Source organism: Perissodus microlepis, chromosome 6, assembly GCF_051167445.1.
Source record: "Perissodus microlepis isolate ML-2025 ecotype Zambia chromosome 6, ASM5116744v1, whole genome shotgun sequence".
NCBI classification, from domain to species: Eukaryota; Metazoa; Chordata; class Actinopteri; order Cichliformes; family Cichlidae; genus Perissodus; species Perissodus microlepis.
In genome coordinates, this window is record NC_140466.1 from 19,253,327 (window position 1) to 19,280,933 (window position 27,607).

At 42.4% G+C, this 27,607-nt stretch overlaps 1 protein-coding gene across 5 annotated transcripts in view; it reads right to left on the reverse strand.

Moving 5' to 3' along the window:
* The window catches only part of slit2 (slit homolog 2 (Drosophila)), a 101,312-nt gene that overhangs the window by 12,849 nt on the left and 60,856 nt on the right, over nucleotides 1-27,607 (reverse strand). For 3 of the 5 annotated variants that reach the window (XM_084931329.1, XM_084931331.1, XM_084931334.1), the window contains exons 5-29: nucleotides 27,353-27,424; nucleotides 26,364-26,435; nucleotides 25,187-25,258; nucleotides 24,800-24,963; nucleotides 24,653-24,664; nucleotides 24,267-24,405; nucleotides 21,563-21,634; nucleotides 21,310-21,381; nucleotides 18,200-18,271; nucleotides 17,828-17,971; nucleotides 16,986-17,149; nucleotides 13,931-14,081; nucleotides 13,744-13,818; nucleotides 13,375-13,518; nucleotides 12,472-12,615; nucleotides 12,191-12,357; nucleotides 11,980-12,112; nucleotides 9,854-9,922; nucleotides 9,412-9,483; nucleotides 8,412-8,483; nucleotides 8,234-8,305; nucleotides 6,582-6,745; nucleotides 4,679-4,803; nucleotides 4,260-4,357; nucleotides 1,498-1,637 (exon numbers count right to left, since the gene is read on the reverse strand). In XM_084931329.1, the coding sequence (XP_084787455.1) occupies nucleotides 1,498-1,637; nucleotides 4,260-4,357; nucleotides 4,679-4,803; nucleotides 6,582-6,745; nucleotides 8,234-8,305; nucleotides 8,412-8,483; nucleotides 9,412-9,483; nucleotides 9,854-9,922; nucleotides 11,980-12,112; nucleotides 12,191-12,357; nucleotides 12,472-12,615; nucleotides 13,375-13,518; nucleotides 13,744-13,818; nucleotides 13,931-14,081; nucleotides 16,986-17,149; nucleotides 17,828-17,971; nucleotides 18,200-18,271; nucleotides 21,310-21,381; nucleotides 21,563-21,634; nucleotides 24,267-24,405; nucleotides 24,653-24,664; nucleotides 24,800-24,963; nucleotides 25,187-25,258; nucleotides 26,364-26,435; nucleotides 27,353-27,424 (2,681 nt within the window). The remainder of the gene's footprint in view (nucleotides 1-1,497; nucleotides 1,638-4,259; nucleotides 4,358-4,678; nucleotides 4,804-6,581; nucleotides 6,746-8,233; nucleotides 8,306-8,411; nucleotides 8,484-9,411; nucleotides 9,484-9,853; nucleotides 9,923-11,979; nucleotides 12,113-12,190; nucleotides 12,358-12,471; nucleotides 12,616-13,374; nucleotides 13,519-13,743; nucleotides 13,819-13,930; nucleotides 14,082-16,985; nucleotides 17,150-17,827; nucleotides 17,972-18,199; nucleotides 18,272-21,309; nucleotides 21,382-21,562; nucleotides 21,635-24,266; nucleotides 24,406-24,652; nucleotides 24,665-24,799; nucleotides 24,964-25,186; nucleotides 25,259-26,363; nucleotides 26,436-27,352; nucleotides 27,425-27,607) is intronic. The other 2 variants (XM_084931332.1, XM_084931330.1) reach the window with 1 other exon arrangement.

A 27,607-nucleotide genomic window follows, 5' to 3' on the forward strand; every position in this document is an offset into this window, starting at 1 on the left:
GTGATTCTAAATTGCACATAGATGTGACTGGTTGTCTGTCTTTATGTATTAGCTCTGGAGCTGAGTGTCAGCTGGTTCAGGGTGTACCCTGCCTCTTGCCCTCTGACAGCTGGGATAGGCTCCAGCCTTCTCGTGACCCTGAATTGGATAAGTGGCAGAAAATGAATGGGACTCTCTTCTTGTTCTAACCTGAGGACTTGTGTCCCTGCTGTACAGAGTGGATGTCATTGTAGTCTAAGGAGCTCGGAAAGAAAAGAGTCTGGACTTCTTTAAGTTTCGTTGAAGAAGTTTCACCTCTCATCCAAGAAGCTTCTTCAGTTCTAAGAGCAACTGGTGAAGAGTCCCAGCCCTAGTGGGGGTGTTCCTAAGAGGGTCATGGACCCCCTATTGATCCTCTGCCTAATCATTCAAGCCAAAGTGTGAAAATGGGTGTGGGTCACAATCAGCCAAGGTTTCGGGTGAACTCATTGTGAGACCTTGCCCCAACCTGTTATGTGGCTTGCTGAGAACAAATGACCCAAGATGTGAGTGGACGTTAAGGTGTCTGGTAAGGGATCTCAAAACTGGATTGTCAATGGCAGACAATTGGTATCGTAAGATACCCGCTCTGTTCAAAGATGGATGAAAGGTGAAACGTCTTCAAGAAACTTAAAGAAGTCCAGACGCTTTTCTTTCCAAGCTCCTCAGACGTGTCCTCCAGTACTGGAAGTGTCTGGAGAATACAAAGACACAGACAGGATGGTGTGCTGGTGTGGCCAAAAACTGTTTTCACAGCACCACACTTCAGGTTGTTTATGCTTATGAAGTCTCCCCCAGAGGCCTTAAGATATAACAGCAGAACTTCTCACTGACAGTCACGTTGCACAACCTTCAGATGAAAACTGCTGCTTGGCAGGTGATTGTCCTCAGATTAAAATTTGGGTCAGTTTGACAAAGAAGTTGATGTTGATACCTGTGCGGGTGCGTGGTCCATTGTGAACACATAAAAGGGGTCAGCGTATTTTAAGCAGCCACTGATTTGCCTCATTTTGCAACTCTTGAAGGCAGGATTTTCAAAATTTAAGCCAGAAATGATTTTCACTCTTTACGGGCTGAGTGGCGTAACATTTTGATTGACTCCCAAGGTGCACTTTGGTAAGAAATTTCAAGTCACTGAGCCACAAAATTCTGTTATTCATGCCTCTAAGCATAATATTGTATGGTATTTTGTTTTCAGATGCTCTAATTTGTTCCTCTGACACACCTCTTCTCTGTGGTAATGGTGGCCTGTCCCTATGGGTACTGCAGTATTTTAGTGGCCGACATCATGCAAAAAAAATAAGAACACAACACTGAAGTAACTAAAACTGATGGCTAAGACACAAACCTACAGGATCCCTTCATTATCTGGGAGAGTCCTGTATTTCTGTGTTTAAATAAATAAATAAAATACGAAAACAGAACGGGGAAAACATGCCAGCCTCCAACATCGGCTCCTTCTTCGTTCGTGATTGTTACCTGTGTATTCTGGTGAGCACATGCATGTGTAGTTGTTGATTCCATCAACGCAGGTGGAGTTATTCTCACAGTCGTTATCTTCACAGTCGTCAATGTTGATCTCACACGCGTCACCTTCGAAGCCCTCCGGACACACACACCTGAGATCGAACACGCAAAGATGCAAGCGCTCATAAATAGGTGGATAAACACCTGTAGGGTCACATACACTGCACTGAGCTCTAACATTAATGTAACTATTGATTCATCCTTATTAGATTAACAACAGACAGGATTTACAGAAGGGGAAATCCATCGATTTTTCATCTATGATAAGATGAAGAGAGCAAATATTTGGTAAATTAGCCCGAAATTAAAAAAAATAATTATTTTAGTAATTTTGTTGAAAAAATAAAGGCTGCATTGGTGTGCTTAAACTTTAATTTCTTGTTAGCTTGCCAGGACAAAAAAACTGTAGAAAAGAGTCAGAGATGAATAACTAATGATTCAATGCAAAGTGGTGTATAAAAACCTAGAGAGCTCAAACTGGTGAGTGAAGAAGAAACACTCATCATCAGCATCCTAGGCCTATAAGGAAGGATTTGGGATCACCTGATATAGCCCTAACTATAAGCTTTATCAAAAGGCAAAGTTTTAGGGTTAATCTTAGAAGTAGAGAGGATATCTGTCTCTCGAATCCAAAACTGGGAGCTGGTTCAACTATTTTTAAACACCTTTCAAACTACAAATAAGCCTGCAGCCTGAGAGTGAAGTGCTCTATTGAGGCTATATGGTACTATGAAGTCTTTAAGATAAGATGGGGCCTGAATGTGATGAGAAAGATTTTAAATTTGATAGTAGATTTAACAGGAAGTCAACGAAGAGACGCTAACATGGGAGGAATATGCTCTCTTTCTAGTCCCTGTCAGTATTCACGCTGCAGCATTTGATCAACTATAACCAGAGACACAGAGGCAGCAATAGAACACAGCTGGGAGTTTCATCCCATGATTTTATTCAGAGCAGCCCCTCGTGGGTATATAAATACATTTTACATATAATTTAGGTCCCATCGCACACACTATCAAGCTTCATACACAGGCGTGTTCGGCTGTTCTCGCCAATACTCTCAGTGGCCTCAAACAGACACCAGGTAGGGATTTTCTGCCCAGTGTGGGGATGATTGTAAGCAGTTGATTACTACTGAATAATTGCCAATATATTCAGCAACTAATTTTGTGTGGGTGGACAATTTTATTGAGTAATCATTGCAGCTCTAATAGCAAACATTGCACGAATGTGGGGACCTGTGAATATCAGACATATTTAATATCCCCCCGTCCCCACCCCACCCCCTCACTGACACACACACAGACATACACAGACACACACACATAAACAAACACACCTACACACACACTATCCATGCATGCTGCTCATAACGGCAGAGTCAGCTCCATCTACATATCCCCAGAAGAGAGTCATTATTCTGTTAACGTGAGCGTGCCTCAACTCTGTAACTACTACTCAGGTTTATTACAACACTCTCTCTATGACACACACATTTACACACACACACACACACACACACACACTGAGAGCGCTATATTATGGGTCTAATAAAGAGCTCTTATGCGGCACACACTCGGGTGGATTAATATCTCATTATATAGTCGGCGACAGCTCTTCACGATGAATATTCCACCCCCTGCGCTGGAGAGGGAAAAGAAATCATACACCGATGGAAATACAGACATAAATGGACAAGAAATGGCAGCAGAGGATACGGAGAGAGGGCAAAGAAATGGAGGACGACAAACGGGAGGAGCTGGGGTTTCTTAAATCATCTACGTACGTTATTAAAATCTGCTCGGAACGAGCAAGCAAACAGGCATTAGCTTCCCTACAGTTAACACTAAATAGACTAATGAAGAAAGTTCTCACAGCGGGTCTGTCCACTTTGCTCTGGAGACACAAAAGAACCAGTCTCCTGAGCCATTCGCCTCCCGTAACTTCATCACCACCTCTAATTACTGGTGCAGCATCACTGATGGAGGAATCAGCTGAGAAACCACAGATTACCTGCACGTGTGCTCTCTTGCTATCTGATAGCTGATGTATGGTGTTCTGGATGGTTGGTTTTATGAACAGATGCTTTGCGGTAACACAGTTATTGATGTTTATTTGTGTTTTCGCTCAGCTCCATCATCTTCCAAGAATGAAACAGCCATAAGTTTTCTGTTATTCTGAAAAGGAAGTTTTACTTTAGCACCTTGAGCACATGTCCTCTAGCTTTATCCCCCTAATCCTTACAAAACACTACTTAAAATGTATAAAGTTAAGTACCACCGAGTACACCGGGGGGCCTGTAGCACATAGAGGACTACAGTTACTGGAGTTAGAATACTATTGTATGAAATGTTCAAAAGAGAGGTCAGAACTGATGCAAGTGAGGCTCTGACATTGCAGTTCCTTTAAAAAATGTTTGATCCATTAATGCGTTTTCTTGGATTTCCCATAATGCAATGCACCCCATCAGGTAAATGCTCACATCTTTCAGATGTAACACGGCAATGCTTTCTTTTTTGTCCCAGCTAGTTTCATCATCAGAGTCCACTTTAAAAAACTCTCTCCAGAGCCTCACAGGTGGAGTAGTACCTCCTGATACACAACAGGTGGATATTTGTGTGTGAATTAAGGAAAATGTCTCTTTAACATAACTTACGAGGAAACTGACGGTCAAGACTAACCAGGTTGGATAAAATATCTCGAACGTCTCTCACCAAAAGTTGCTGCCTTCTCCTTCTTTCAGATGGCAGGTTCCACCGTTCTGGCACGGGTTACTGATACAGGCGTGAATGGGTTCGTCACAGTTTTGGCCCTGCGTGCACAACACAAACACACATATGTTCAGCACTCTCAAACAACAACAGCTTCTTAAAATTTCCACCTATTGCATCAGTTGACTTTGAAAGCGTTGTCTCTTATCCCCACACTCGTTCACAGATGTATTCATCTGGCTCACGCAGGAATAATCTTTCTACGTGTCTGTATGTGTAAGTTTGTACTCTGCATGAGTTTTGAAAGATAAGAAGTGTTGTCTCATGGGTGTGGGTTTTTGTTTCTACCAGTGAGTGATTATAAACGATGCTATGAAAGAGCAGGTGAATATGATTCCTTTTGCTTTCTATGCTGGGTGTACCTTAAATCCATAAGGGCAGGTGCAGCGGTAGTAGTGCACAGGGTCATTGGCACATGTGCCGTCGTTCTTGCAGGGGTTGGACAGGCAGGGATCACACTTAGCCTGGATATTTATATCCACTGGGCCTATATGGTGCACCAATCCACACAAATAAAACATATACACAGGAGAGATGATTAACAATGCATAAAATTTGGCACATTGGAGAGTAGGAACACTCAGAGTGACTAGATTTACACAGAGGGCTGTACATTATTAGGCAGCTGCAAAAGCTTCAATTGTCAACTTTTTCTGCAGAAGACAAGGATGGTGGTTTTACCCTGCATTCTATATACACTTACTGGTCACTTTATTAGATACACCTGTTTAATTACTCGTTAAGGCAAATATCTAATCAGCCAATCATGTGCAACTGAATCCAGGGGCATAGACACAGTCAAGATGACCTGCTCGAGTTCAAATCAGAATGGAGAGAAAGGTGATTTAAGTGACTTTGAATGTGACATAGAAGTTGTGAATACTTCAGTCTTTCCCAAACAGCCATTTCTATGGTTTACAAAGGATGGAACGAAGAAGAGAAAAGATTCAGTGAGCCGACGTTCTCTGGACAAAGATGCCTTGTTGATGCTTGAGATCAGAGGAGAATGGTCAGACTGCTTCAAGCTGATAGGATGGCAGCAGTAACTCAAATAACCTCTCAAATAGCATCTCTGAATGCACAGCATGTCAAACCTTGAAGAAAATGGACTACGGCAGCAGAAGACCACACCAGGAGCCAGGTTTATGGTTTTAGGGCAAATGGATGGATCCATCCTTCCTTGTATCAGTAATCAAGGCTGGTGGTGTAGGATATTTTCTTGGCACACTTTGGTGTTTAAAAGTATCTTTTCAGCACCACAGCCGACCTGAGTACTGTTAATGACCATGCCTATTCCTTTATGACGACAGTGTATCCATCTTCTGATGGCTGCTTCCAAAGCTCAACTAATCTCAAACTGGTTTCTTGAATTCACGGTCTCCAAATCTCAATCCAGCAGAGCACATCTGGGTAAAATGGAAGATTCTCATCATGGATGTGCACCCAATAAATCTGCAGCAACTGTGTGATGCTATCATGTCAATATGGACCAAAGTCCCAGAGGAATGTTTCCAGCATGTTGCTGAATCTGTGCCACGAAGAAATAAGGCACTTCTGAAGGTAAAAGGGGTCCAACTGTGCACTAGCAAGGTGTATCTAAGAAAGCGTCTGGTTACTTTTACTATGTTTAGTATAATCACGAGGAGGTTTCACTTGCTCATATATTACAAGTATTGCTTGAGAAAGATGACATTTCTTTGCAGAACCATATCATGTACAGAAAACACAAGAACACAATGCTGGTCAGAACATGAGGGTTGAAAGGGAAGCGGAGCAGTTCTGACTGAACAGAGAGGAAAACTGGGACAGGACTGTCTCAAACTGGAGAATCTGGGATTGAGTAGAAAATACTGTTATAAGATACTTTACCTGGCACCAGAAAACCACAAGGCCCGGGGACTTCTACAGTGCGTCAGTCAGATTAGGTCAAAAATAGATTTCAGTCTTGTGTTCAAAGTTAAGTGATAGAATAAGGTTTCAAGATTAACAGTAGCATTTCTCAAGCATCAAGAATCTCAAGGAAACGTATAGAGTTAGTATATACATGTTAATATTAACATTAACGTAAAAACAATATCACAGTAACTGTAATGCATACATAGTGCTGTTTTGATTTTGGCAACTTGTGGCCTCCTTTGGGAGTTCTCCTCAAGTGTATGTATGTTTGCTAGCACAAGACCAGACACTGATTTAACCGTATTGTGTCATTTCTTTGTCTAGCTCCTGGAAAGCATTGTATTGCTGCACTACAATATGTCCATTTACCTGTACAAGTGAACTTCTTGGAGGGTGTGGTCAGTAGAAGTTTGTCCGTCATGTCGCCGGGCCCGGCACAGCGAGCAATGCCAGGCTCCTTATACCCGCTCTTCACCCAGTCTGACAGCCACTGCATGTGACAGTCACAGTACAGAGGGTTGGCGCCCAGAGCCCTGCCAGCCGATTGGAGAAAAAGTGAGACAGCAGAAGAACTGGGAGCATTTGAATCATGGTGGTAACAGTGTCACTGGTGAGTTAGATCAACTTATTTCGGTGTTAAATAAAGTCGACCATGAAGCTTTGTGGCAGTGTTTGGATTGTCACTCTGATCCACCCTTTCCTTGTCACGTCTGGTTTCAAAAACCCAAGCTGGTAACAACCACAACCCTCAGCTACAAAACCAAGGGGCGACGTCATGGTGGCTACACCAAAATTTTATATAAAGCCTTGAGTTATATTGTATTAGAACAGTTTCCTGTAGTCTCCAGTCTGTTACAAGCACTCTCCATGGTGCTGATCCTTGTGAGCGCCTCACGTAGACTCACCAGGCATCTGCACCCTGTATGACCACTGTGCTTTTTCTGCAGCCTGCTTAGTTTTTTTGATACTGCACTAAAAATGAGAGCAATACCCAGTGCTCGCACTCTTCCTATGTATGTCTTTCTCTTTTGTTCATTTCAGCCATGAGATTGTCGTCGAGGCCACACTCAAAGAAAACAACAGTAAAATAAGTAAAGCAGAACAAAACTTCATTGAATTACATCAGCTTGTTTTCTTTTCAACAAAATATTTCTGCTTCATGGACTTCTCGTTAGAATATATAATCATGACTCTCTGAATTTTTCTGCTTCTGCTCTGGGCGTCCTCGTCACAGTGGGAGTGGGCTTTTTATGTTTTGCAAAATTCATTAACTACCAGGGGGGAAAATCCCTGGTAATTTGCCCCAAATTACAACACAGTGCATTGTATTCTTCTTATAACTACTAGTTAGATTGCTAATACTAGAAGTGGTTAGTATGTGGATCTCACCTGACCGGAAAATATGGATTCTGTTATTGATTGTTTCTGAAAGTGTTGTGATCACACAGCCACACAATGTCCATTTAACATACAAAGACATACTCATATAAAAAGCACATTTATGCCATTCAGGCCCACCTTTGTGTAAATTGCATACCTGGCTCATTGTGAAAATTGTTTGTAAACCTCTGAGCTGTGACAGCATATAACCACGGACGCTCTGCTACTCAGCTACAAGAAACAATCCTGTGTGATCACTGATGGCATGACCAGTTAGCTGGATAAGGATGTGGCATCTGCATAAACCACTTCTTTGTTATATTTTGTTGTAAATGATAAAGGAAAACACACAAAATTAAAGCGAACGATCTTCCCAATGCTAGAAAGGACCTCCAGTCGACATTCATAGAGGTCACTGAGCAGATGGCCGGGTAACATCCTGTCTGATGACGCGTCACAACTTTAATTATAAGTTTTGTTCTGTTTGTGTTTTTCAGCTCCCTGCAGTTACTGGACAGATATATTCATGATGATTATGTATTTCTTTGATTTGTTATTTTATAGGGGAAAAAAAAGGGCAGATTTTTCCAACACACAGCGACACATGACCAGTGATGTTTCTGTGTTTGCGTGTTACTCACAGGTGGGAAAGCGATGACAGGTCTTTGAAGGCTCCTTCTGGTATCAGTGATATGTCATTACCGTGAAGAGACCTAAGAAAACGTGATTGAAACAGGATTACAAACGATTCGATGATTACTTCAGCACTAATCTGACTCTCTGGGACATTTCCCAGGATCAGAAAGTTCAGATACTCACAACAAACGGAGAGATTTAAGTCCGTCGAAGGCCCTCTCTGGTATGCATCGCAGCCGGTTGTAGCTCAGAATTCTTTGCAGACAGAATTAACATTTTAGCGCGGACACAAGGCAGATTTTTTTTCCCCCAAGAAATCTTTGCATGCAGCAAGACAATTCAGAACACAATCCTACTTCTGACTGAGATAAGCAGGCAAAGCAGCAAACATGAACAGTTTAATACACTCATTCATATGCAGGTCTCACAAGGCAGTGATCTAGCACTCAGAGTGCAAGTTTTCTTCCTTTTTTATGTGTGTTTTGTTTCTTTTATTTACAGCAACTAAGAGACAAAACATTTATCACACTGGTGCGCAGACTATAAACTGGAGAAACTGCTCTCAGATGTATATATCATGTACTGTTTTCTCCAGTGCCTTCCACTCTTTTCCTGTTTTATTTTTTCAAAATGATTCTTTATATATTATTAAAAATGAAGTGAAGCTACAAGCTAGTTCAAGGCAGCATCTCCGGCTGCACTGGATCTTTGCTCTCCCTGCTGCCCTGAGTTGATGCCAGCTGTTAAGCACCTCCGCCACTCCAACATCCATCTGTATATTTACTCATCGTTCCCCAGTTTTATATGTAATATATTTGTGGGGCAGGGTGTTGAGCTCTGAGCCAGACTCTAACTATAGTTTGTTGTTGTAATAAAGTAGCACTTTAAAACATACGTTGTCTGTCTAAAGTGAATTTTTGGAGTAGTTTAGGTGAAGCCAGTATTTTATGATATTGATGGTTATTTTGTGGCAATAAAATCTTTCAGAGATTCCCCTGACTCTCTTAGGACTGGCTAAAAATCACATGCGGTCATGTCACCCTTTCTTGATTTCTGCTATGATTTTTTCGAGGCCTTCTTCTACTTGAGCATTTATGAGCTTCTCGTCCACACATAGTCACAACTACGCCTAAAAACAAAACACTCACACACACCGCAAAGGCATATGTAAAGCCAGACTCACAGGGTAAGCAGCTCGGACATGTTACTGAGGCTGTGGTTGGACAACGTGCTGATCTGGTTGTTACTCAAATCACTGGAAAGGAAACAACAGATACATAAAACCCACACAGGCAGCACTGTCCATACATGCGTGAACAAACCCACACGCGTGCACAGACTATATGGATTCTGTAATGCTCCTCCTTTAGTCTATCGTACCGAGACTGTCACACCACATCAGGGCCAAACAAAGTCACAAAAATGATTCAACACAGAGTACAGTCTGTTAGTTGTGATTAAAAGCAAAGTCCAGGAAGCACAGACCAAATCCCAATCCTTAAGTGTTTTCTTTTTGCGTTAAAAAAAATGTGTGTTAACCGTACTAAACTTGGCAAAGTGGGAGTTAATTATCTGTGTGAAAGTATACAATATCTCTCCACTGAGGTGCTACGGGTGAGACTTACATGAGCGTTAAGTGTTTGTAATTGGAGAGCTCCACGGGAACTTGAGTGAAGTGATTTCCATCCAAATACCTGAGAGTCAGAAAGACAGCGTGGGAGACAAAGAACGAGGGAACACGGGGGTGATATGGAGGAGGATTGGTAAACAAAGGGAGAAAGTGAGAAGGGAGAAAATGAAGTGTTAACCATGTGGGAAATTCCTCATAACCAGTGTGAGCAGTCATTACTGCTGCAGCCATAATAAACACTGGAGTTTAATATCCCCACAGGCGTCTCTCGCTCAGACATACACACATTCACGGGTGAGATCTTATCTCTCACTTTGTGACAATGTGCTATTAATCCAGCATATTAATTAAGTCTTTGTTAATACTGGAAGAACCTTGTCCCCCAAAGGAGACACAGTAGAATGAATAAAAATACCACTAAAGCTGCGGTCTGATATTTAATTCAAGATTATAATACTCTGATCATTAGGGATTTTTGTTGAGCAGGACTTTATGTACCAAGTGTGATCAGAAAGTTTCAGGACTGATTAAAATTAGGTCTCAAGGCTTCATGGCTGAATACTGGTGCAAGCTGGCAAGTGCCGCAGTTTGAAATGGACGACTCAGGATGTTCCAGTATAAATCTGTTTTAATAGTTTTCACTTTTTGGAATGAATTCAAGTACACTAACGTCAGAAGAATGAGGAGCAATCACCTGATTGTGCTCCTCACCTGATGCGCTGCTTTGGGGCTTAGAGACTGTGGACTCCTCAGCTAAAAAAACACTCTCTGTGTCAAAGTCTCAGCTCAAGATCGTCTTAATGATCTTCATCTACTGTATATGCATTTTTTGGCTGAAACAGAATTTAATGTTTACTCTGTGAGACCTGGTTTAAAATCTCAGGAGCGCGATCGCAAATAGTCAGATCAGAAGCGGAAGTGATCCAGGAAGGTACAAAGACAATCAAAATTAAATAAGGGATAGTTTTTGATTATTATGGGTACACAGCTATACCAATCAAAATTATTATTACAACACAAATGTCTTCAGATGACTTTCTGAAGTCTGAAATAAAATTCTCTTTAAGTTCACAGTTCCTGTGTCTCTGTGTCTCTATAAGCGTGTGTTTCTGTGGTTTTCCACCTTTCTGAATGAACATTTCAAGCTCCAGTGAGGTAAGAGATTGATTCAGATGCATAGCGTAATAAATCTGAGGTTTTCTGAAGTCAAAGACGGCTTCAACTTCCTCCATCCACCATAAGTTTGAGCTCTCTGTGGGCACTACTGAAATCCACTCTGACTCTGACCTCTGCTATGGCCTTACTTTTCTCAGGGACAGCCTCTGGGGTGTGAGAGGACAGCATTTCTTTGCCAGACTCACTCGTTGTGTCCTCCATTACACTGCTATTCTAGCTCTACATCTGCACAGTCTCACTGCAGAGATAATTTATCAAGTGTCTCATGATATTGCATCAGACGACTGATGCAGACCTTGGACATACAGGCATACAGGCAAAGTTATAAAAAGCTATCTTTAGCCACAAGATGAACAATGAGTGCTGAAGCAGGTGGCGTGGCCCCAAGGAGCACTGACCTTAACTGATCTTAGCATCACAGATTCAGTCTGGGATTAGCTACAGTGCACCAGCGCAGGATTGCACGCTGGCACGAACCACTGTTTAGATCAGATCCACTAAACGTTCCTGACCCTGGTGGATTAACTGTCTGTGTGAATCTATTAAAAACGAAGCAAAGGATGCTTTGTTGGTTTGTGGACTCTTCAACTGCCAATCGTTGTTTAGTCTGTGAGTCACAGCTGGAGATTCAGCTCTAATTGTAATGAGCGTTGGGTCAGTTTGACTCAGAGTGGAATGTTTGTTCTCTGAACAAGATGTAGAAGTGCAAGCAGTCAACAACTGAAATCACTGATTGCTTTTGTCATTAGCAGGGAAAGTGTTAAGGGACCAAACTAAAAGTAACAATTATCTCAAAGCCCTGGAAGTGGTCTGGACCTGATCTTAAATAATTTATGTTTCTTTATGTTTTCAGGCACATTTAATACAGAACTTTATGATTGTAGCTTGTAAAATGTGGAGTTTGGTTAAGCTTTATACTAAAGGGTGTGTTTGTTATAAACTCACAGTTCGGTGGTCTCTTTGGGCAGGCCTCTGGGCAGCGTGGTGAGTCCTTTGTTGCTGCAGCGGACCACGGTGTCCAGACAGGAACACTCAGCTGGACACCTCAGCACCGGAGAGCAGCTGTTCTCATCATTACCTTATGGTAAAAGTGATTAGGGATAAAAAAGCTGTTTTAGAGAGACGTGTAATATCATTATTATTTTCTCCATCTCACCATCTTCACAGGCAAAGTCCTGGACAGCTACATCCTGGATGGGGATCTCCTTCAGGAAGTAAGGACTCTGGCAGCGGGGGTTACCAGTGACGATGCGTTTCCTTCTCAACCAATCACCAAGCCAAGCCAGGTGACAGTTGCAGTTAAAAGGATTAGCCAGAAGGTTTCTGGAGAGTAGGAAAGTAAGGTGATGAGGGTGCTCAGCATTATTATTATTGTTATTATTGTTATTTTTTGCATTTATATTTGTCACATTTGTGGGTTGTGTTGTTTACACTCACAGTGTGGACAGGGAGTGCAGCGTGTCGAAGGCTCCGGGGTTCATGGAGGTAATCTGGTTGTCATAGAGTGACAGCAGACGCACCGAACTCAACCCCACGAAGCTGCTGTTGCTCACACAGCTGATGCGGTTGCTCCTCAGCATGCTACCCACACACAGGAAAAAAGTGAATGAATTAACCTGTACTACAGTTAAGTATATACACTTATGTTTATACCCTAATGAGATAACACCTTATTTTCAGGTCTTTGCAGTAGTTAATAGCGATTAACTAATAGCTAATAACTAAAAAAACCCCACATAATTCCTTATAAATTATATGTACATAACACTACATAAGTCTTAAAGATCATAAACAGTAACACTTATTAACACTTTATAACTGTGTAGGAATGTCACTAAAAGCCTTGACCTTCCTCTAATTGTTTATGAGACCAATGCAATTGCACTTTTTTGAGTTTAACCAGTGGCTCATATTAAATTGAATAAGCATTTAGTTTTGCTTTATTAAGACTGATACTATTGACTTTATAAAAAAAATCTAATCTGCATTGGTTTCCTCAGGCTCTTAGGGTCTTAATTATTATATATTAATTAACAGTTAATGGTGGTTTATTCCCTGACCCCTGGAAAAAAATGGCATGGGCCCTTGATTGTTGTCAAGGTAGATAAAATGTAAAATTATATGCCTTAATAAACATCTTTACAGCCTCATGTGGATTGTATTACCTATTAACTGAAGCTCATTACATAAACCTAAATATGCAGTGTTACCTGGTGAATTATGCATGCTCATATTATTCTGTGTTTGACAGTGTCACAGTATGTGGGAACGTCTTTGGATATTGCTGGCATACTTAATACATATGCATATGTGTGAGTGTGTGGGTGTGTGTGTACCCACAGTGTGCGGAGGCCACTGAGTCCCTTCAGCATGCGGTGGTGTATGTTCTCCAGTCTGTTGGAGGTCAGAATCAGCTCATTGACCCCTGAAGCTCCTTCAAACGTTCCCTCCTCTATGTCAGTGATACGGTTATTACTCAGGTTACTACACAGAGTGGGAAGGAGGAGGAAGGAAAGTAAGAGAGCAGCAAGAAAAGAGAGATGTAAAGAGGGGGTGGGAAGAGGGGGTGGGGGGTTACGTGTATAGAGAGAAACACACATAGTTCATTTTAATTTCTATATCCGCATCTGTCGCAGTTTTCCTCTGTGTGACCCGAGTGTGACTTCCTGACGTTACGTCCTTGTTACGTTAAAGACATGTCTGACTCACATCTTCCTCAGCTGAGGCAGCTTTTTGAAGATCCCCGTCGCCTCGAGCACACTGAATTCATTGTTGTTCAGACGCCTGAGAACAGAGCAAAGTAGAGGTGGTTAGAAACAAAGAGAAAGAGGCTCTGAGTTTTCTTCTATCCCACACATAGATGCACTTTGTAGCAGACAAGCACGGCGTGACTCACAGCTCGGTGGTGTATTGAGGAATGTGATCAGGTATTTTGGTGAGTTTCTGGTTGGAGCAGTCGACGGTGGTGCCCTCGCAGCGACACTTTTCAGGGCAGGCCAGGTCTGCGAAGCAGTCGCCTCCTAGCTTACTACGGTAATCCTCGTTACCTGGTCACAATCATAACCGCAGTGTCATTAAATGTGCAAGAGTCAAACCCCAGCATTTACTGGCACGGGTCCCGATAGAAACACCAGCACAATAGAAGAATTTAGAGACACTGCTCAAGGGCTGTGCTGCTTTTTTTTTTTTTGTTCGTCATAGGAAAAGAAAGCTGATTACAATCATTTGCAACAATCCCCATAAGCTTTGGCTCAAAATGCTGCATTGTGCTTCGCAGCCTTAAAGGAATCAAAATAACAGGAAGCTACACAGACTGTGAAGATCAAGACAGACACACACAGACGCACATGCACTCACACGAGAACAAAGATATTGGAGGTTTTCTGCCCTGTCAGACTACAAACAAGCTGAGATCTCACCAGAAAAATGCTCATGCACATACAGGTAGTCATCTATCATACTGTACAGACACTGAGGCTCTAACTCAAGCTCACACACATGCACACACACACACTCTTGCAGGGAGTGACAGGAGTTTGCTGTCTCTTGCGCCATGCTGTAGGGTTTTGCAGGGCCGTTCCATGGTGCTTGAAAGAACCATGTTCCACGATAGGAACCTGGCAGCCACATGGTTAGATCAAGCACAAAGGAACAACCTGCTGACTGACTGCTCCTCCGCTGGAACACAGGGGTGGGAAGGACAGAGGAGACAGGAGGAGGAGGAAGAGCAAAGGGAGGAAAGGAGCTGAGGGGAGAATGAACGTGAAAAGAGGCATAGGAGAGGAAGTGGGAGGAGAAAGGAGGAGAGAAGAACGAAAAAGCCACCTGATACTGGAAATGTGTAATTTGCAGTGAATAGAGAGGACAGAGAGGAAAAATGATAAGAAGGAGGATATCAGACAAGGTGTTCAAAAAGTTGCAGGAATAGAGGGAAAGGCTCGAGGAACATCTATAGACATCTACATCACAGAAAGCAGAGCAGGAACAGGGCAGCTGTTACGGAGGAGTGGGAGGAGAGTTACAGCAGCACTGAATGCAAGAGAAGCCCTGACTTCTGGGTAATACACACACAGACACACACACACGCACACACTCCAACACACCCCATAGGTACATAAACAAGATAAAAATACATGAACCATTGTGCGCTAAAGTGTAAATTGTAATTATTATTCTCGTCGCATCGTTGTTGATGGTGAACAACAAGACAAGAGGAGTCACAGAAGGGTCATTGCAGTTGAGGTCAAAGGTCAGATGCCGGTCAGGGACGAGACGTGAGGGATTCAGAGCGGACGAAGAACCTTGTGCGTTTGTGTGTGTGTGTGGGGGTGTGTGTTACTTACAGCTGACATGGTGTACTCCTGAGTGTGTTAGAAAGGCAGTAGGAGAAAGAAGAAGGGATTTCACTCGTTTATTTGAACAGGAAGGGAAAAAGCTGATGAAAAACTGAGTGCAAATAAAAAAAGCTGCAATTTGTGCTGCAGTCCATGTTCAGACCCCAGGCAGTGATTCATTTAAAGGACTAATGACTCGTGAATAGCGAGAATCGTGCTGGCGTGACGTGACACAGAACGGGTACATTTATCGACACACGTCCCGGCCTCTTCCAGTCGAAGCACGGCGCGATTTAAACCCATTCTGGGGAGACTGTGAGGCAAAAAGCATACATACACAGATAAAAGAGCCTCATTTGCAACAATAGAAAAATGAGGTAGGATCTGAAATAAGACAACAGCGTAAATGCAAATGAGAGGATTTTAGGTGTATTGATCTTAGCCGCAATATGAAGGTTGGACCGCAGAATAAAACATGTTTATTCAACTTTTCGACCGAAAATGTTCTTAAATTATTCAGCTTTGCCCCGTATGTGGTATCTGGGCTTTGAAACCTCTGTCCCCCCGGTGAGCTACAGAGTTAATGACTGCAGTGAGTGCGCGCATACACACACACGCTTGCGCGCACGCTCTCTCATGCAACACACTTTGTGGCCCCTCTGTGTGCTGCTGTGGTAATGACCGCCTTTAGCCCTGCTACTGATCTCATATGCATGTCTCATTTACATATTTCCCAGCACCCCTCTGAGCATGATGACTGTGTGACCTTTTGATGTTCTGCAGCGAAAAAAACAAACGCAGATGCTCACAGACACACGCTCATACATTAGCTGTCATTAGATTTGCTAAGAAGCAAGAAGGACTGGCATTAAACATAGTCTCTGTGATCGCTGCACCAGGGTACTTTCATTTAGCCAGACAGACAGAGCCCAGCTGACAGCGACCCAAGCTTGTTAATCCAACTGTTTTTCCTCCCTCGATCATCAAGGTTGCGTTAACCATCGAAAACCCAGTGCGAGGACAAGAGTGTGATTATCTGGTGTCTGGTTAGACGCGGTGCATCATAATGCATGACAGACCATTAGCAGAACATGTTTTGGCATTGAATAGGTGTCGGACAGGGCAAGTCACTCAAAGCGTCGAGGATGTGCGAGTGTGAAGCATCAGCTGTGAGTGAGCAAACAGTGGTTTATACACACACACACACACACACACTCATGCTCATTGTACAATACCTGGGATGAAATACTGTTCTCTAGCTAATAGAGAGACAGAGAGAGTCAAAGTGAAAAACAGAAGAAAAAAGGCTACACTAAAAGACAACCCACTCTGGCTGTGGTTTGGCATGAAACATGTGTGGAAAATCCCAGAAAACGCTAAAAACAACAGGGAGATGAGGTTAGTAGAAAGAGGCTGAGGGAAAATCCCAGCAGGAAGACACAGAATGAAAAGAGAGGAGAGGTCAGCTTGTCTTGTGTGTGCATGTAGATCAGAAATGTAAAAAAAGAAGAAGAAAGAATTAGCCTCTACTGTGTACCATATTTACACTAGCTATATTTGTGCAAGCTACTGTATGTGTGTAGATGCAGTGAAGTGCATGTGTGTGCGTGTCTGTACCTGAGCAGCGGAACTTCTTGCTCTTGATTTGCCCGATTCGTTTGTTGGCGAGCCGTCGAGGGCTGGTGCAGCGGGCGCCGCTCGTCTCGATGGGATTGTCCTGCAGGTAGTCTGCCAGCCACTTCAGATGGCAGTCACAGATAAAGGGGTTTTGCGCCAAGTGACTGCACAGAGACACACAGAACATACAAAACACATTCAGGTAAGCCGACGTGCCGTGAGTATATTTTTCTGAGGCTGGCCACAATGGGAGCGTGTAATAGCACCACGTATGTGAACAGCAGCTCAAAGACTGATACTGGAACAGTGTTTACATCAAAAACCTTTAATTTATTCTTTAAATTAAAGGACCAGAACAAACCTGGATTTATTTCTCTTAAAAATGATATGAGGTGTGTGACTGCAAGGAGTCTGTATATTTATCACTTTGTTATAATAATAATTATTCTTCTGTTATATTCTGTTATAATCACTAACCAGTGATGAGAAACAGAGCAATAAGTGTCTACACAGGAGACTATAGTCCTCAGTTGAACGTCTATTGAGTCTCTTGAAAGAAATAAAACTGAGAGCATGTTGCCTCCCTCCCATTTTGAAGCACTCATGTTGACTGACGGATTTATAAGAGAGGTTAGTTAAATTCTTAACAGTGGCAAAGAAACTGCTGTTGTACTGTACAGACAAAAATGTATTTTTTAACAGTTGGTACGTTATTCCAAAAACGTAATTGATTTTTGTTTATGTCGGTGGTTGTTCATTTATAAAGCTTGCCGGTTACTGCATTTCCTTATTTATCTCTACAAGTCTGGTGTGTGTGTGTGTGTGAGTGTGTGCATACGTACAGTGTTTGTATGGCTCTTAGAGATGAGAAAGTCCCCTTGGCGATGGTCTGGAGCTTGTTGTCATACAGTGATAGCAGATTGAGGTTGTGAAGGTCCTGAAACGCGTCCACGCGCAGGCATGCTATCTTATTAGCATTCAGTAACCTGAAGTGACAGAACAAAGGAGAGAGAGAGAGTGGGAGAAATGGAAATGAAGGCTCACCCCATTATCGTTCTCTGACGAGTGTTTCAAATGGTGCAAGTCAGTGAAGACGGCTTTCAGTCATGATGCCTCAACTCTGATGACAATGTTTGAGGTAAGCACTTTTCAGCTGAATATCGATGAGATGCAAATGCGACTGATTTTGTGCTCGTCTGTGTGTTTCTACTCACAGTAGCTGCAGAGAGAACAGCCCCTCAAAGAGTCCTTTGGAGATCTCTGTGATTTTGTTCCCATATAGTACCCTGCAGAAAACAAATGCAACATTAATAACAACAGTCAACCTAGATCGTACAGGGAGTCAGACCTCTCTTTTTGTCTTGTGTTTTGGTTCTTTACTCAACCAAAATTGCAAAATTAATATTTTCTACAGCGGTAATGTGGGAAAATATGAGCGCATTTGGTGTAAACTCGTGTAAAAAAGGAATACAGCTCCCATGATTTTTTGACAGTGTGTGTTGTGTTTTTATTGTAAATGCTGCTCATGGCAAAGATGGCTGTAATAGCTTAAGGTACTGGGAATGACTGACAACTACAAAATCACCTACTGAGCAATCTAAAGAAATCTTTGGTAAAACACGAAAAGTAGTTACATCTAAAAAATGAAACTAAAAGTAACTTTGATCGTTGCCATTATTTGCAGTATCCCACAGCACTACTTTCCATTTATCTGGGCTCTAGCATTCAAACTATGGACCATTTGTGTATGAGGTGATATGTTAACCTTTGCCCGACAGAGCTGCTGCATGAGCATTTGTCTAAAAGCATAAAGAAAACATGAATTGACAAAATACTTCTGAAGAAAGTGAAGAAAAGTTTCTGAAAACACTCGGCTGACAATGATGTTGAACAATATTTTGCACTTTTAATAATAATTAAACCCATTTTATTTCCTCAACACAAAAGTATTACCAGCAAAAAAAAGTTCAAAGTACTCAGCTGTTAAGAACCAAATACTAAAGAATTATGGTCATTAAAATGTCTTAGATTAAATCTGCACAAGTGACACAAACTAACTAGAATTCAGCAGAAATTACTAAGAGGGAAGGCATTTGGCTTTTTTACTCAAGAAAACACAGAAACACACAGGGGAAAAGAAAAGCTTCAATCACTTAATCTGACTTCGTACCTGGCTGTACATGATATATAACACCTGACGATCACTTTTCATTTAAATATCATAAAAAATTAAGATAACGTCCATAAATCTGGCTGTGGTGTTATGTTAGGAATGCACACTGTTATCAGAGAATAGCTTTTTTTTTTATAAATACGCCAAAAGTGCTACAGAAACAGGAGAAGGCTGAGACTGCCACTGCCTTGCCCCAACAAATACCTCAGATGCAATCACACACACACACACACATGCACACGCACACACACACACACAGGAGACATCTTTATGCCCTGTGAACAGATGAGTTGTGTATTCAGGCTGAAGACATGTGTTTTGGATCGGCTTTTATTTCATTGTGCCGAGTGGCCGTCCCTGAGAGAACCGATGTTGGGAAACACGCGGCGTTGGAAGCGAATGCTTCATTTATGTCTCGCAGACGAGTCAGCACATACAGTTCTGCTCGTTCACACGCATACGCGTACGGACACATGCGCAGATGCCACCTATGGCTCATTTACACCCTCTCTAACCAAACACTGACGCACAATAAATACACAGTGTGGCTTAATGCGAAGGCCATGCTGCATGTGGTGTGTCAGCATGAATCGGTGTGTCCCATTCTTTCTGTGGAGAATGTGTAATGAGGTGGCAGAAGCCTCCATTCAGCAATTCAGCATTTATGAATTATTGACTTCGGAGAGACGAGACCTTAATGTAACTCCTTCATGAAATAACTCTCCATCCTTCACTTCCTCCTCAGCTCCTCTCTCCACGGTCCTTCCCGCAGCTTCACACGCAAAGCAGATGGTCCGAGCTGAGAGTCAGGAAGCCAGCAACACCGCTGCTTTTGCTAAACATGTATACGCTTTTGTTTTGTGCAGTACGTTTTGTATGTTTATTCCACAGATGCGGGTGTAGTTTCTATCCTTATAAACACAATGAGAAGGAAAGAACCACAAGCAATCAGATGACAAGAGTCACAAAATTATTATTCAAACTGAATTTTTTTTTTGCAAATTAAAAAATGATTTTTGGATGAAACCAAATCTTGGGGATAGCTCGGTTAATATTTCTTGGATGTTTTGGCTGCTCGCTGAAGGCAATTTGTTTTCCAGGCACTGTAATATTGTTTAATTTTTCCTTTACAGTCTTGGTTTTCTTTCTTTTTTTTCTTTTATAAAGGCTGAAAAGGTGAAAATGCAAAGTACTGCAGTCAAATTAAAAAACAGATAAGAATCCAAACTTTGCTTCAGCACCACAGATGCAGTGATGAGAGAAATGATCTACTGACAATATTGAAAGAAAAATAAGAGTTTGTCAGGAAAATCTTCATCTTGTTGCTTCATTGACGATCGTGGCTCAAGAGTTGGGAGTTCGTCTTGTAATCGGAAGGTTGCCGGTTCGAGCCCCGGCTCGGACAGTCTCGGTCGTTGTGTCCTTGGGCAAGACACTTCACCTACCGCCTACTGGTGTTGGCCAGAAGGGCCGATGACGCGATATGGCAGCCTCGCTTCTGTCAGTCTGCCCCAGGGCAGCTGTGGCTACAGCTGTAGCTTGCCTCCACCAGTGTGTGAATGGGTGTGTAAAGCGCTTTGGGGTCCCTAGGCGGGACTAGTAAAAGCGCTATACAAATACAGACCATTTACCGTTCATTGCTTTTGATGAAACATCTGAAGTGCATTGCTATTTCTATTGTTTTTTCCCTGTCCATATTCGGTCCCACGCTCCCGTCACGTATCTGCAGATGGTTTAACATGGTTCCCAACCATCAAGGAAAAAGGAGCTCTCCTATACAAAGTTACTGGGAAATTAAAAAGTTTGCGAGGTCTAAAGTTTGAGGATCATTTCAGGTGTGGCTTGCTTTGTGTTTTCACTCCTAATGAAGAGGTTGCTGTAATTTGGCTACACTGTTGTGGGAAAATCCAACTGTTTGTTTTTGTGTTTCCTGTTTCTCTTTCTCAGTATGTTATGGCCATAACAGATCTCAGATATTAAACTCCTGAGCGCATTATTGACATAAAATATAAAAGCAGTAACTAAAAGTGAAAAATAAACCGAAGTTATGGAGCATAAACAGATTTTAAACTTTTTTGCGCCCTCAAAGCAGTGCTTCAGAGTGTTTAAAAAAAATACAACTTCAATATAAACACACCACACAATACTCACAGCGAGTTGAGAGAGCGCAGACCTTGGAAGGCATCCGAGGCCAGCTCTGATATCTGGTTGTTACTCAAGTCTCTGTGAAAAACAAAAGGAGAAGGGAACAAGAAGCAGAAGCATAAAACCAGAGAGTCAGTGAGGAAGAGAGAAACACAGAAAGCATAGCACAGAGGTCAACACAAACTGGAAAGTGGCCGGCAACAAAAGTTTTTGTGGATGGTTGACAGGGTGCAGAATACAGAATTCCTCATCTACTCACATCCTGCGCAGCTTCTTATAAGGAGAAAAGGCCCCAGCTGGTATCACCTTGATGGCGTTCTGCTCCAGTCGTCTGGAACCAAACATACACACAGACCATTGAGACGCGGCATTAACATTCCCCTATCACAGAGCTATCTCTGCTCCATTGTTGGCTGCTGCTCTTTCCCCGGGGAATATGGCTAAGGGGAAACTTTTCCAGATAAGTCCCTTTAATAGGCCCTGCCAAAGTCTGCCACATTTCTCTGATCTTTTGCCCTCTTTAACATCTGCACAGTCAGACGGACACACAAAAACACAGCTGTAACATCTGGGAGGTGTTCCATTAAGTCTGACTGTGCATCAATGTGACCATGCCATTAGAGTGAAAAGACATGGAAAAAAAAAAAGAAGTGTTCATTCACTGTGACAGCAAATTAAACAAAAACAACAGCTTCACTGTAAAAAATTCTCTCGCTTTCTAAACTTTTCACTGCTGACATTTTTGACTGGTTGTGCATACGAACCATAATGTGCCTGTTCTATAGTGGTTTCAGCTGTTTTGAGTCTGAAGTGAAAAGAAACGAGTCCTTTTTAAGCCTAAAATCAATCAGGACAAGGCCAAGTCAAGTGTAAATTTAGACAAGTTGATGCTCCGCTATGTAAGTCCAAATAAAATCTAAAATCGATAAGGAAGTTAATGTCTGAAGTCTTGTAGGTCTTACATAAGGTTTCAAGCCATTTGAAAGAGTTCCAGGTCTTAACTAAGTAAAGAGAAGTCCAAATTATGCCCCAAATCTTCCTGTAGCATTTAAAAAGTCTTAAGTTAAAGGAGACAAATAGAACTTTTATCCAATTCAGTGAAGCTGGGTCAGGTCGCCATTCTGCTCTAGGGCGGCACAAATCCCAGAGATGTTAAAAACATAACGCTAAATTTAATCTTGAGTCTTGAAAAACACATCTTTTAGCAGTTAAATTAAACGGGGGTCTTTGTTCTTATCAAAGCAAGTAATGGGTCTTAAAATCAGTGAAGTGACTTTGAGAGTGAGAAGTCCAAGTTAGGCTTCATGTCTTCATAGTCATGGTAACCAAAGCTTTACCTTCAAAATTTAGCCGTGTACCTGCCAGCAGCCACTCACAGCTAATCTGGGAACACAAATTTTTCCCTACCAAGCCATGGTGGCTAGCATTAGCATCAATCATTAAAACAGACAGTTGTGCCTGTTTTAATAGGTAACTGCTTATGGACCCTACAGAGATGGCTTTCTACCCATGCAAACATTCCCATGCAGAGCTTCAGAAAGTCAACACCGCCTAGCTCAACTCTGCGTGGGTCAGATGCCGATCGATTGACAAGTGGGCTGAAACAGGAAAGAGAGTGACAGTAATAGAAGAACAAACAACAACAAAAATCATCCATCCATCCATCCATTCGCTTCCGCTTCTCCTTTTCAGGGTCGCGGGGGGCGCTGGAGCCTATCCCAGCTGTCATAGGGCGAGAGGCGGGGTACACCCTGGACAGGTCGCCAGTCTGTCGCAGGGCCAACACACAGGGACAGACAACCACTCGCGCTCACATTCACTCGCACATTCACACCTAATGGCAATTTGGATTTTTCCAATTAACCTATCCCCACAAGCTATGCAGATATTGCTTTTACAAATGAGAAATACAAAATGTTTTCAATGGTTTTAATGGCAGAGCTGGAATGCCATCTGAGAACTCATGTTTCATTTGCTCTGGTTGGACGTGACTGACATGTCTCGGTCCCAGTCACAAATCTTTATTTAATATAGGGGGCGATCTGATGCCGTGACAGACGTGTGGAGACGTTATGGTCTGTTTGTACTTTTACAGCGCTCAGCACTTTGTTCTCCACCTGCACCATGCATGTCGATCAGTGGTATACTTCACTGCCGTTCGCTGTCACATTAGTCATTCACCTTGCAGTTCTTTTGTCTCTTGACACTGCAGTTTGCTAAATTTTCACTGACATTCAGATCTCTGGTCACCACATCACTGCCAGTGGCCGTGGTCTAAAGGGAGTCCTGTCCCTTTAGAGCCTCTGCAGTGCCAACAGATCTAATAACCAGTCTCAAGACTGTCAGCCCTTCAGCTTAGCCCAGCTGTTGGGAAGAGAGAAGTCTAATAGACAAAGACTGTCTTTATAATGAAGTGAAATCAATTGTTAAAAACTGTCGACTGTGATAAATTGTCTTCTCATGAGTGCTTTATCACATTTAAAGATTGTGTTGTTCTCTTTCTCTTTGTTGGGAAACATTGTTGTGATGTCCATTTAAGTCTGACTCAAGAAGTCCAAATCTCAAATCTTAAATCAGCATCTTATTTTTTGGGACTTTGTTAAATCTGCTGGCTCTTCTCCTTCCACTTTTTTCCGATTCTCACTTACAGATAGCGATATGATCCACCTCGTCTCTCAGATTAATCTTTCAATTGTTCTTCTTTTGTCATTCCTTTATTATTTTCTTAAGCAGGAAGGAGCTGCATGACCAGGCTTTCTCATTTCACAGATGTGTGATTTTATTTCGCCACACAAAGAGAAGTAGTGAAACAGAAAGGTGGAAAGAGACAAAGAGGGAAAATGGAAAGACGCAGAGTGAAAGAGCAGGACAAATATCACTGCTCCGAGTGTGGATGTGGGAGTTTTGTGTGTGTAAGAAAAGCGGTTTGAAGCAAACGTGTTTACTTGGATCACAGGTCTTACATCTCGGTGATGGTTTCGGGCAGGTTGGTGGGTATTTCTGTGAGACCCTTCCCTCTACAGTCCACAATGTTGTTACTGCAGGTGCACGACTCCGGACACTGTAACACACTGCAGGAGGAAGATGATGACGACTGGTGACCTACACAGAGACAGAGGGCCAATATTATCCACGGATAACAGATTATGCTTTGAGTAAATCCCAAAGGCAAAGAAAAAAAAATCTGCAGCACGGCTAGAGCAACTGTGCAAGTGAGGGAAATATCCTGTCCTTAGATGTGACCTTGTATATCTACAACTGTTTTCTATTCTCGTGTTGTACAGAAAATCAGATCGACGATATATATTTTAGGAAATGCAGCACATAGAGTTAAAGGCAAGCCACTTACCTTCATCCCAGTCTTTAAAAATCATGAGCAAAAAGGTAATGAGAGAAAGCAGACGAGACAAAGCAAAAATGGGTTTGCCACTGCGAAACAGCGAGCCGAGGGAAGTCACAAAACAGACAGCAAAGCAAACCGGTGAACCCGACCTACCTGTGCACACAAACTCCTTCTTCTGCACCTCGGCCACGTTGTGCCCCCTCAAGTGCGGAGGGGCCATGCATTGCGTGTAAAGACCCAGCCGGGGGCGCTGTCGCAGCCACTCTGACAGCCAGGCTACGTGGCAGTCACACTGCAGGTTGTTGGAGTGCAGGCGGCTGAGGGACGGAGGAGGAGATGGGCCAGACAAGAACAGGTGGGGGGAAGGAGAGAAATAAGAGGTGTGATGACAGGGGAGGCAGGAGCAGGTTGGGTGGAGGGAAGAGAGAGAGAGAGTTGCAAGTACACATCAATCAATCTGCTACACAAATGGACACGGATGGGAAGAATCCTTCCCCTCAGGGCAGCGAGGTGTACCAAATACACAGAGATGCCACTTACAAGGTCCTGAGCTTTGGCATGTGGTTGAAACTGGCCACAGACAGTCGGCTGATGTTGTTATTGTTCAGGGTGCTAAAGAAGAAAGTGAACACACAGCATATTACAGATATGCAGAAAGTCTGTCCCGCAATATTTTACTGTTACCGTGAAAGAGGCTGCAGTGTCATACAGTGCATTTGTAATGTAACACAAAAACAATCAAAAAACAACTCTTTTATATTAATGTGTTCAAAGCACTACCTTGTTAGCTTCTAATTAGCTCTGTAATAAATCACATTTAATCGAAAGCTACTGAGCCTTTAATCTCGCTTTTTTTTTCTTTCTTTTTAGACATCGGCTTAACACATAATCCATTTATTCGCTCCCAGAATGCTCAGACTACAGAAAATCTTTTGAATCATTAGAAATTAGATACAAATAGATGGTAGAGTTTATTTGCCTGATCGAACGATCATACCTTTGCACGTTTGCTTACAGCTCTGATTTTGGCCGGGCTATAAAGTGCCCACTTAAGGTACTGACTGACTTTGAAATCAAAGCAAAATGAATATTACAGGCATTAATAAGTACTTCAAGACAACAAAAGTGTCCATTCTGTGTGCCTAATGGCCCCATTAACAAATTATGTGAAGAGTAGGGGCACTTTTATTTCAAGACACGTCAGGACTGCATGTCATCTTACAAATGAAAAAATCCTGGATGCCCTGCGCGTGAAAGAACATACTATTCTTAGAAAGATCCTTAATGTGACACAGAAAATGATTAGTTAATTGGTTAATGATAGAGAAGCACAATCGCTAGCCAATACAGCAAAAATCTAAAACCTCAGCGGCACCTCAGCTGCTCTGTCTCTCTCCTCAAGATGTTGGTGAACAAAGAAAACTCTTGTGCTTTAACTTTATTTCAGAAACAATCCCCAACAACAATTGCATATTCTCTGCTTTTTATATTTGCCTTTCCTATTTCGTTTCCTGAACCCCTGCTTCAAGCACCCTCTACAATGACAGCATTACCACAGAACCAGGCGTTAGTGCCACTGCTCAAAATATACCAATTCATTCCTTTTGGGGAGCTGCATAGGCAATGCAGTCTTTGAAAGGTCAACAAGGAAATTAGCTGTTCTATATTGTACTGCTGTTAGTGCTCACCAAACCCTCTGCTTTTTGCAGGTACTCACAGTACTTCCAGGTCACGTAGCGCTCTGAAAGCTCCATCTTCAATACAGCTGATGTGGTTGTAGTCCAACTGGCTGCACACACACATGTACACACACGGAATTAAAAGAAAGGGGAAACTTTCTTTTAATCAAGGTGTTTAAAAGGTATATCTTAAGGCTTCGGCTGGCTCCAGGTGAAAACACCTCAACTCCTTAGTAACCTCTCTCTGTCTCACCCTCACCATCTCTCTGTTTTAAAAAAAGTTTGGTCTCCTGGTATCTTTGTTCTTCATAGCTGCATTTCTGAATGCATTTATCTGTGTGTTCATTCCTGTTTCCTGCTCTCTTCTGACATCTAGTTTGTATGCGCTGCTCTATACCTCGTCCCTCTTCCTCCCTCTCCCTCGACTCTTTCTCAAAGTCGGTTTGCTGAAACAATTTAATTAAGACATAAGGACAGTAAATCATGCTGTCATCCGCACTCTAATGCATGCCCACACACACACACACACACACACACACACACACACACACACACACACACGATGCCCTGTCCTTTTAGAATAATTGCAAGACATTTAAAAAACCACAGGAAGCCCTAAAAGTTGAGAAATCCATATTTATAGAATTAAAGATGGGCAATTACTTTTACCTGTGAAATGACCAACAATTATCATAACTCGGAGTGAGGCAAAACAAAGGGAGGAAACGGCAAAATGCCAGTGATGTGACACACGCAGTGTAATCCGCGCTCTAATGCATGAACACAGACACACACACACACACGCACACAGCTGCTAACGAGCAGCCAGTCAGTACAGCAGGCAGGAGGCACATGACATTTACCACAATTAAATATTGATGCACAGGCAAATGGGTGCTGTGCACATTCTCAAACATGTCGGAAAGGAGGTGCCACATACGTGTGAACGCCTATAGAACCGCATGCACACCACACTACACCACATCGCACATAAAAGCAGAGAGAGTGTTGCCAAAGTGCTACTTACAGGTTCTTGATTTCCACAGCTCCCCTGAAGGCTTTCCTTGGAATTCCCTGAATCTGGTTTTCGCTGAGATCACTGTACAGAGAAGGAGACAGAAAAAATAAAGGCAGCACAGAGTTAAGCCAAGCTATCACAGGGCCACTTGCTTTGCAGACTAAGTACTTGATATAATCATCAAAATGCAGAAGTTGTGGGTGGAGGGCTTCAGAGCCAGATTGATCATCTGCAAAATTGAGTTCCATCAACACAGAGTACTCC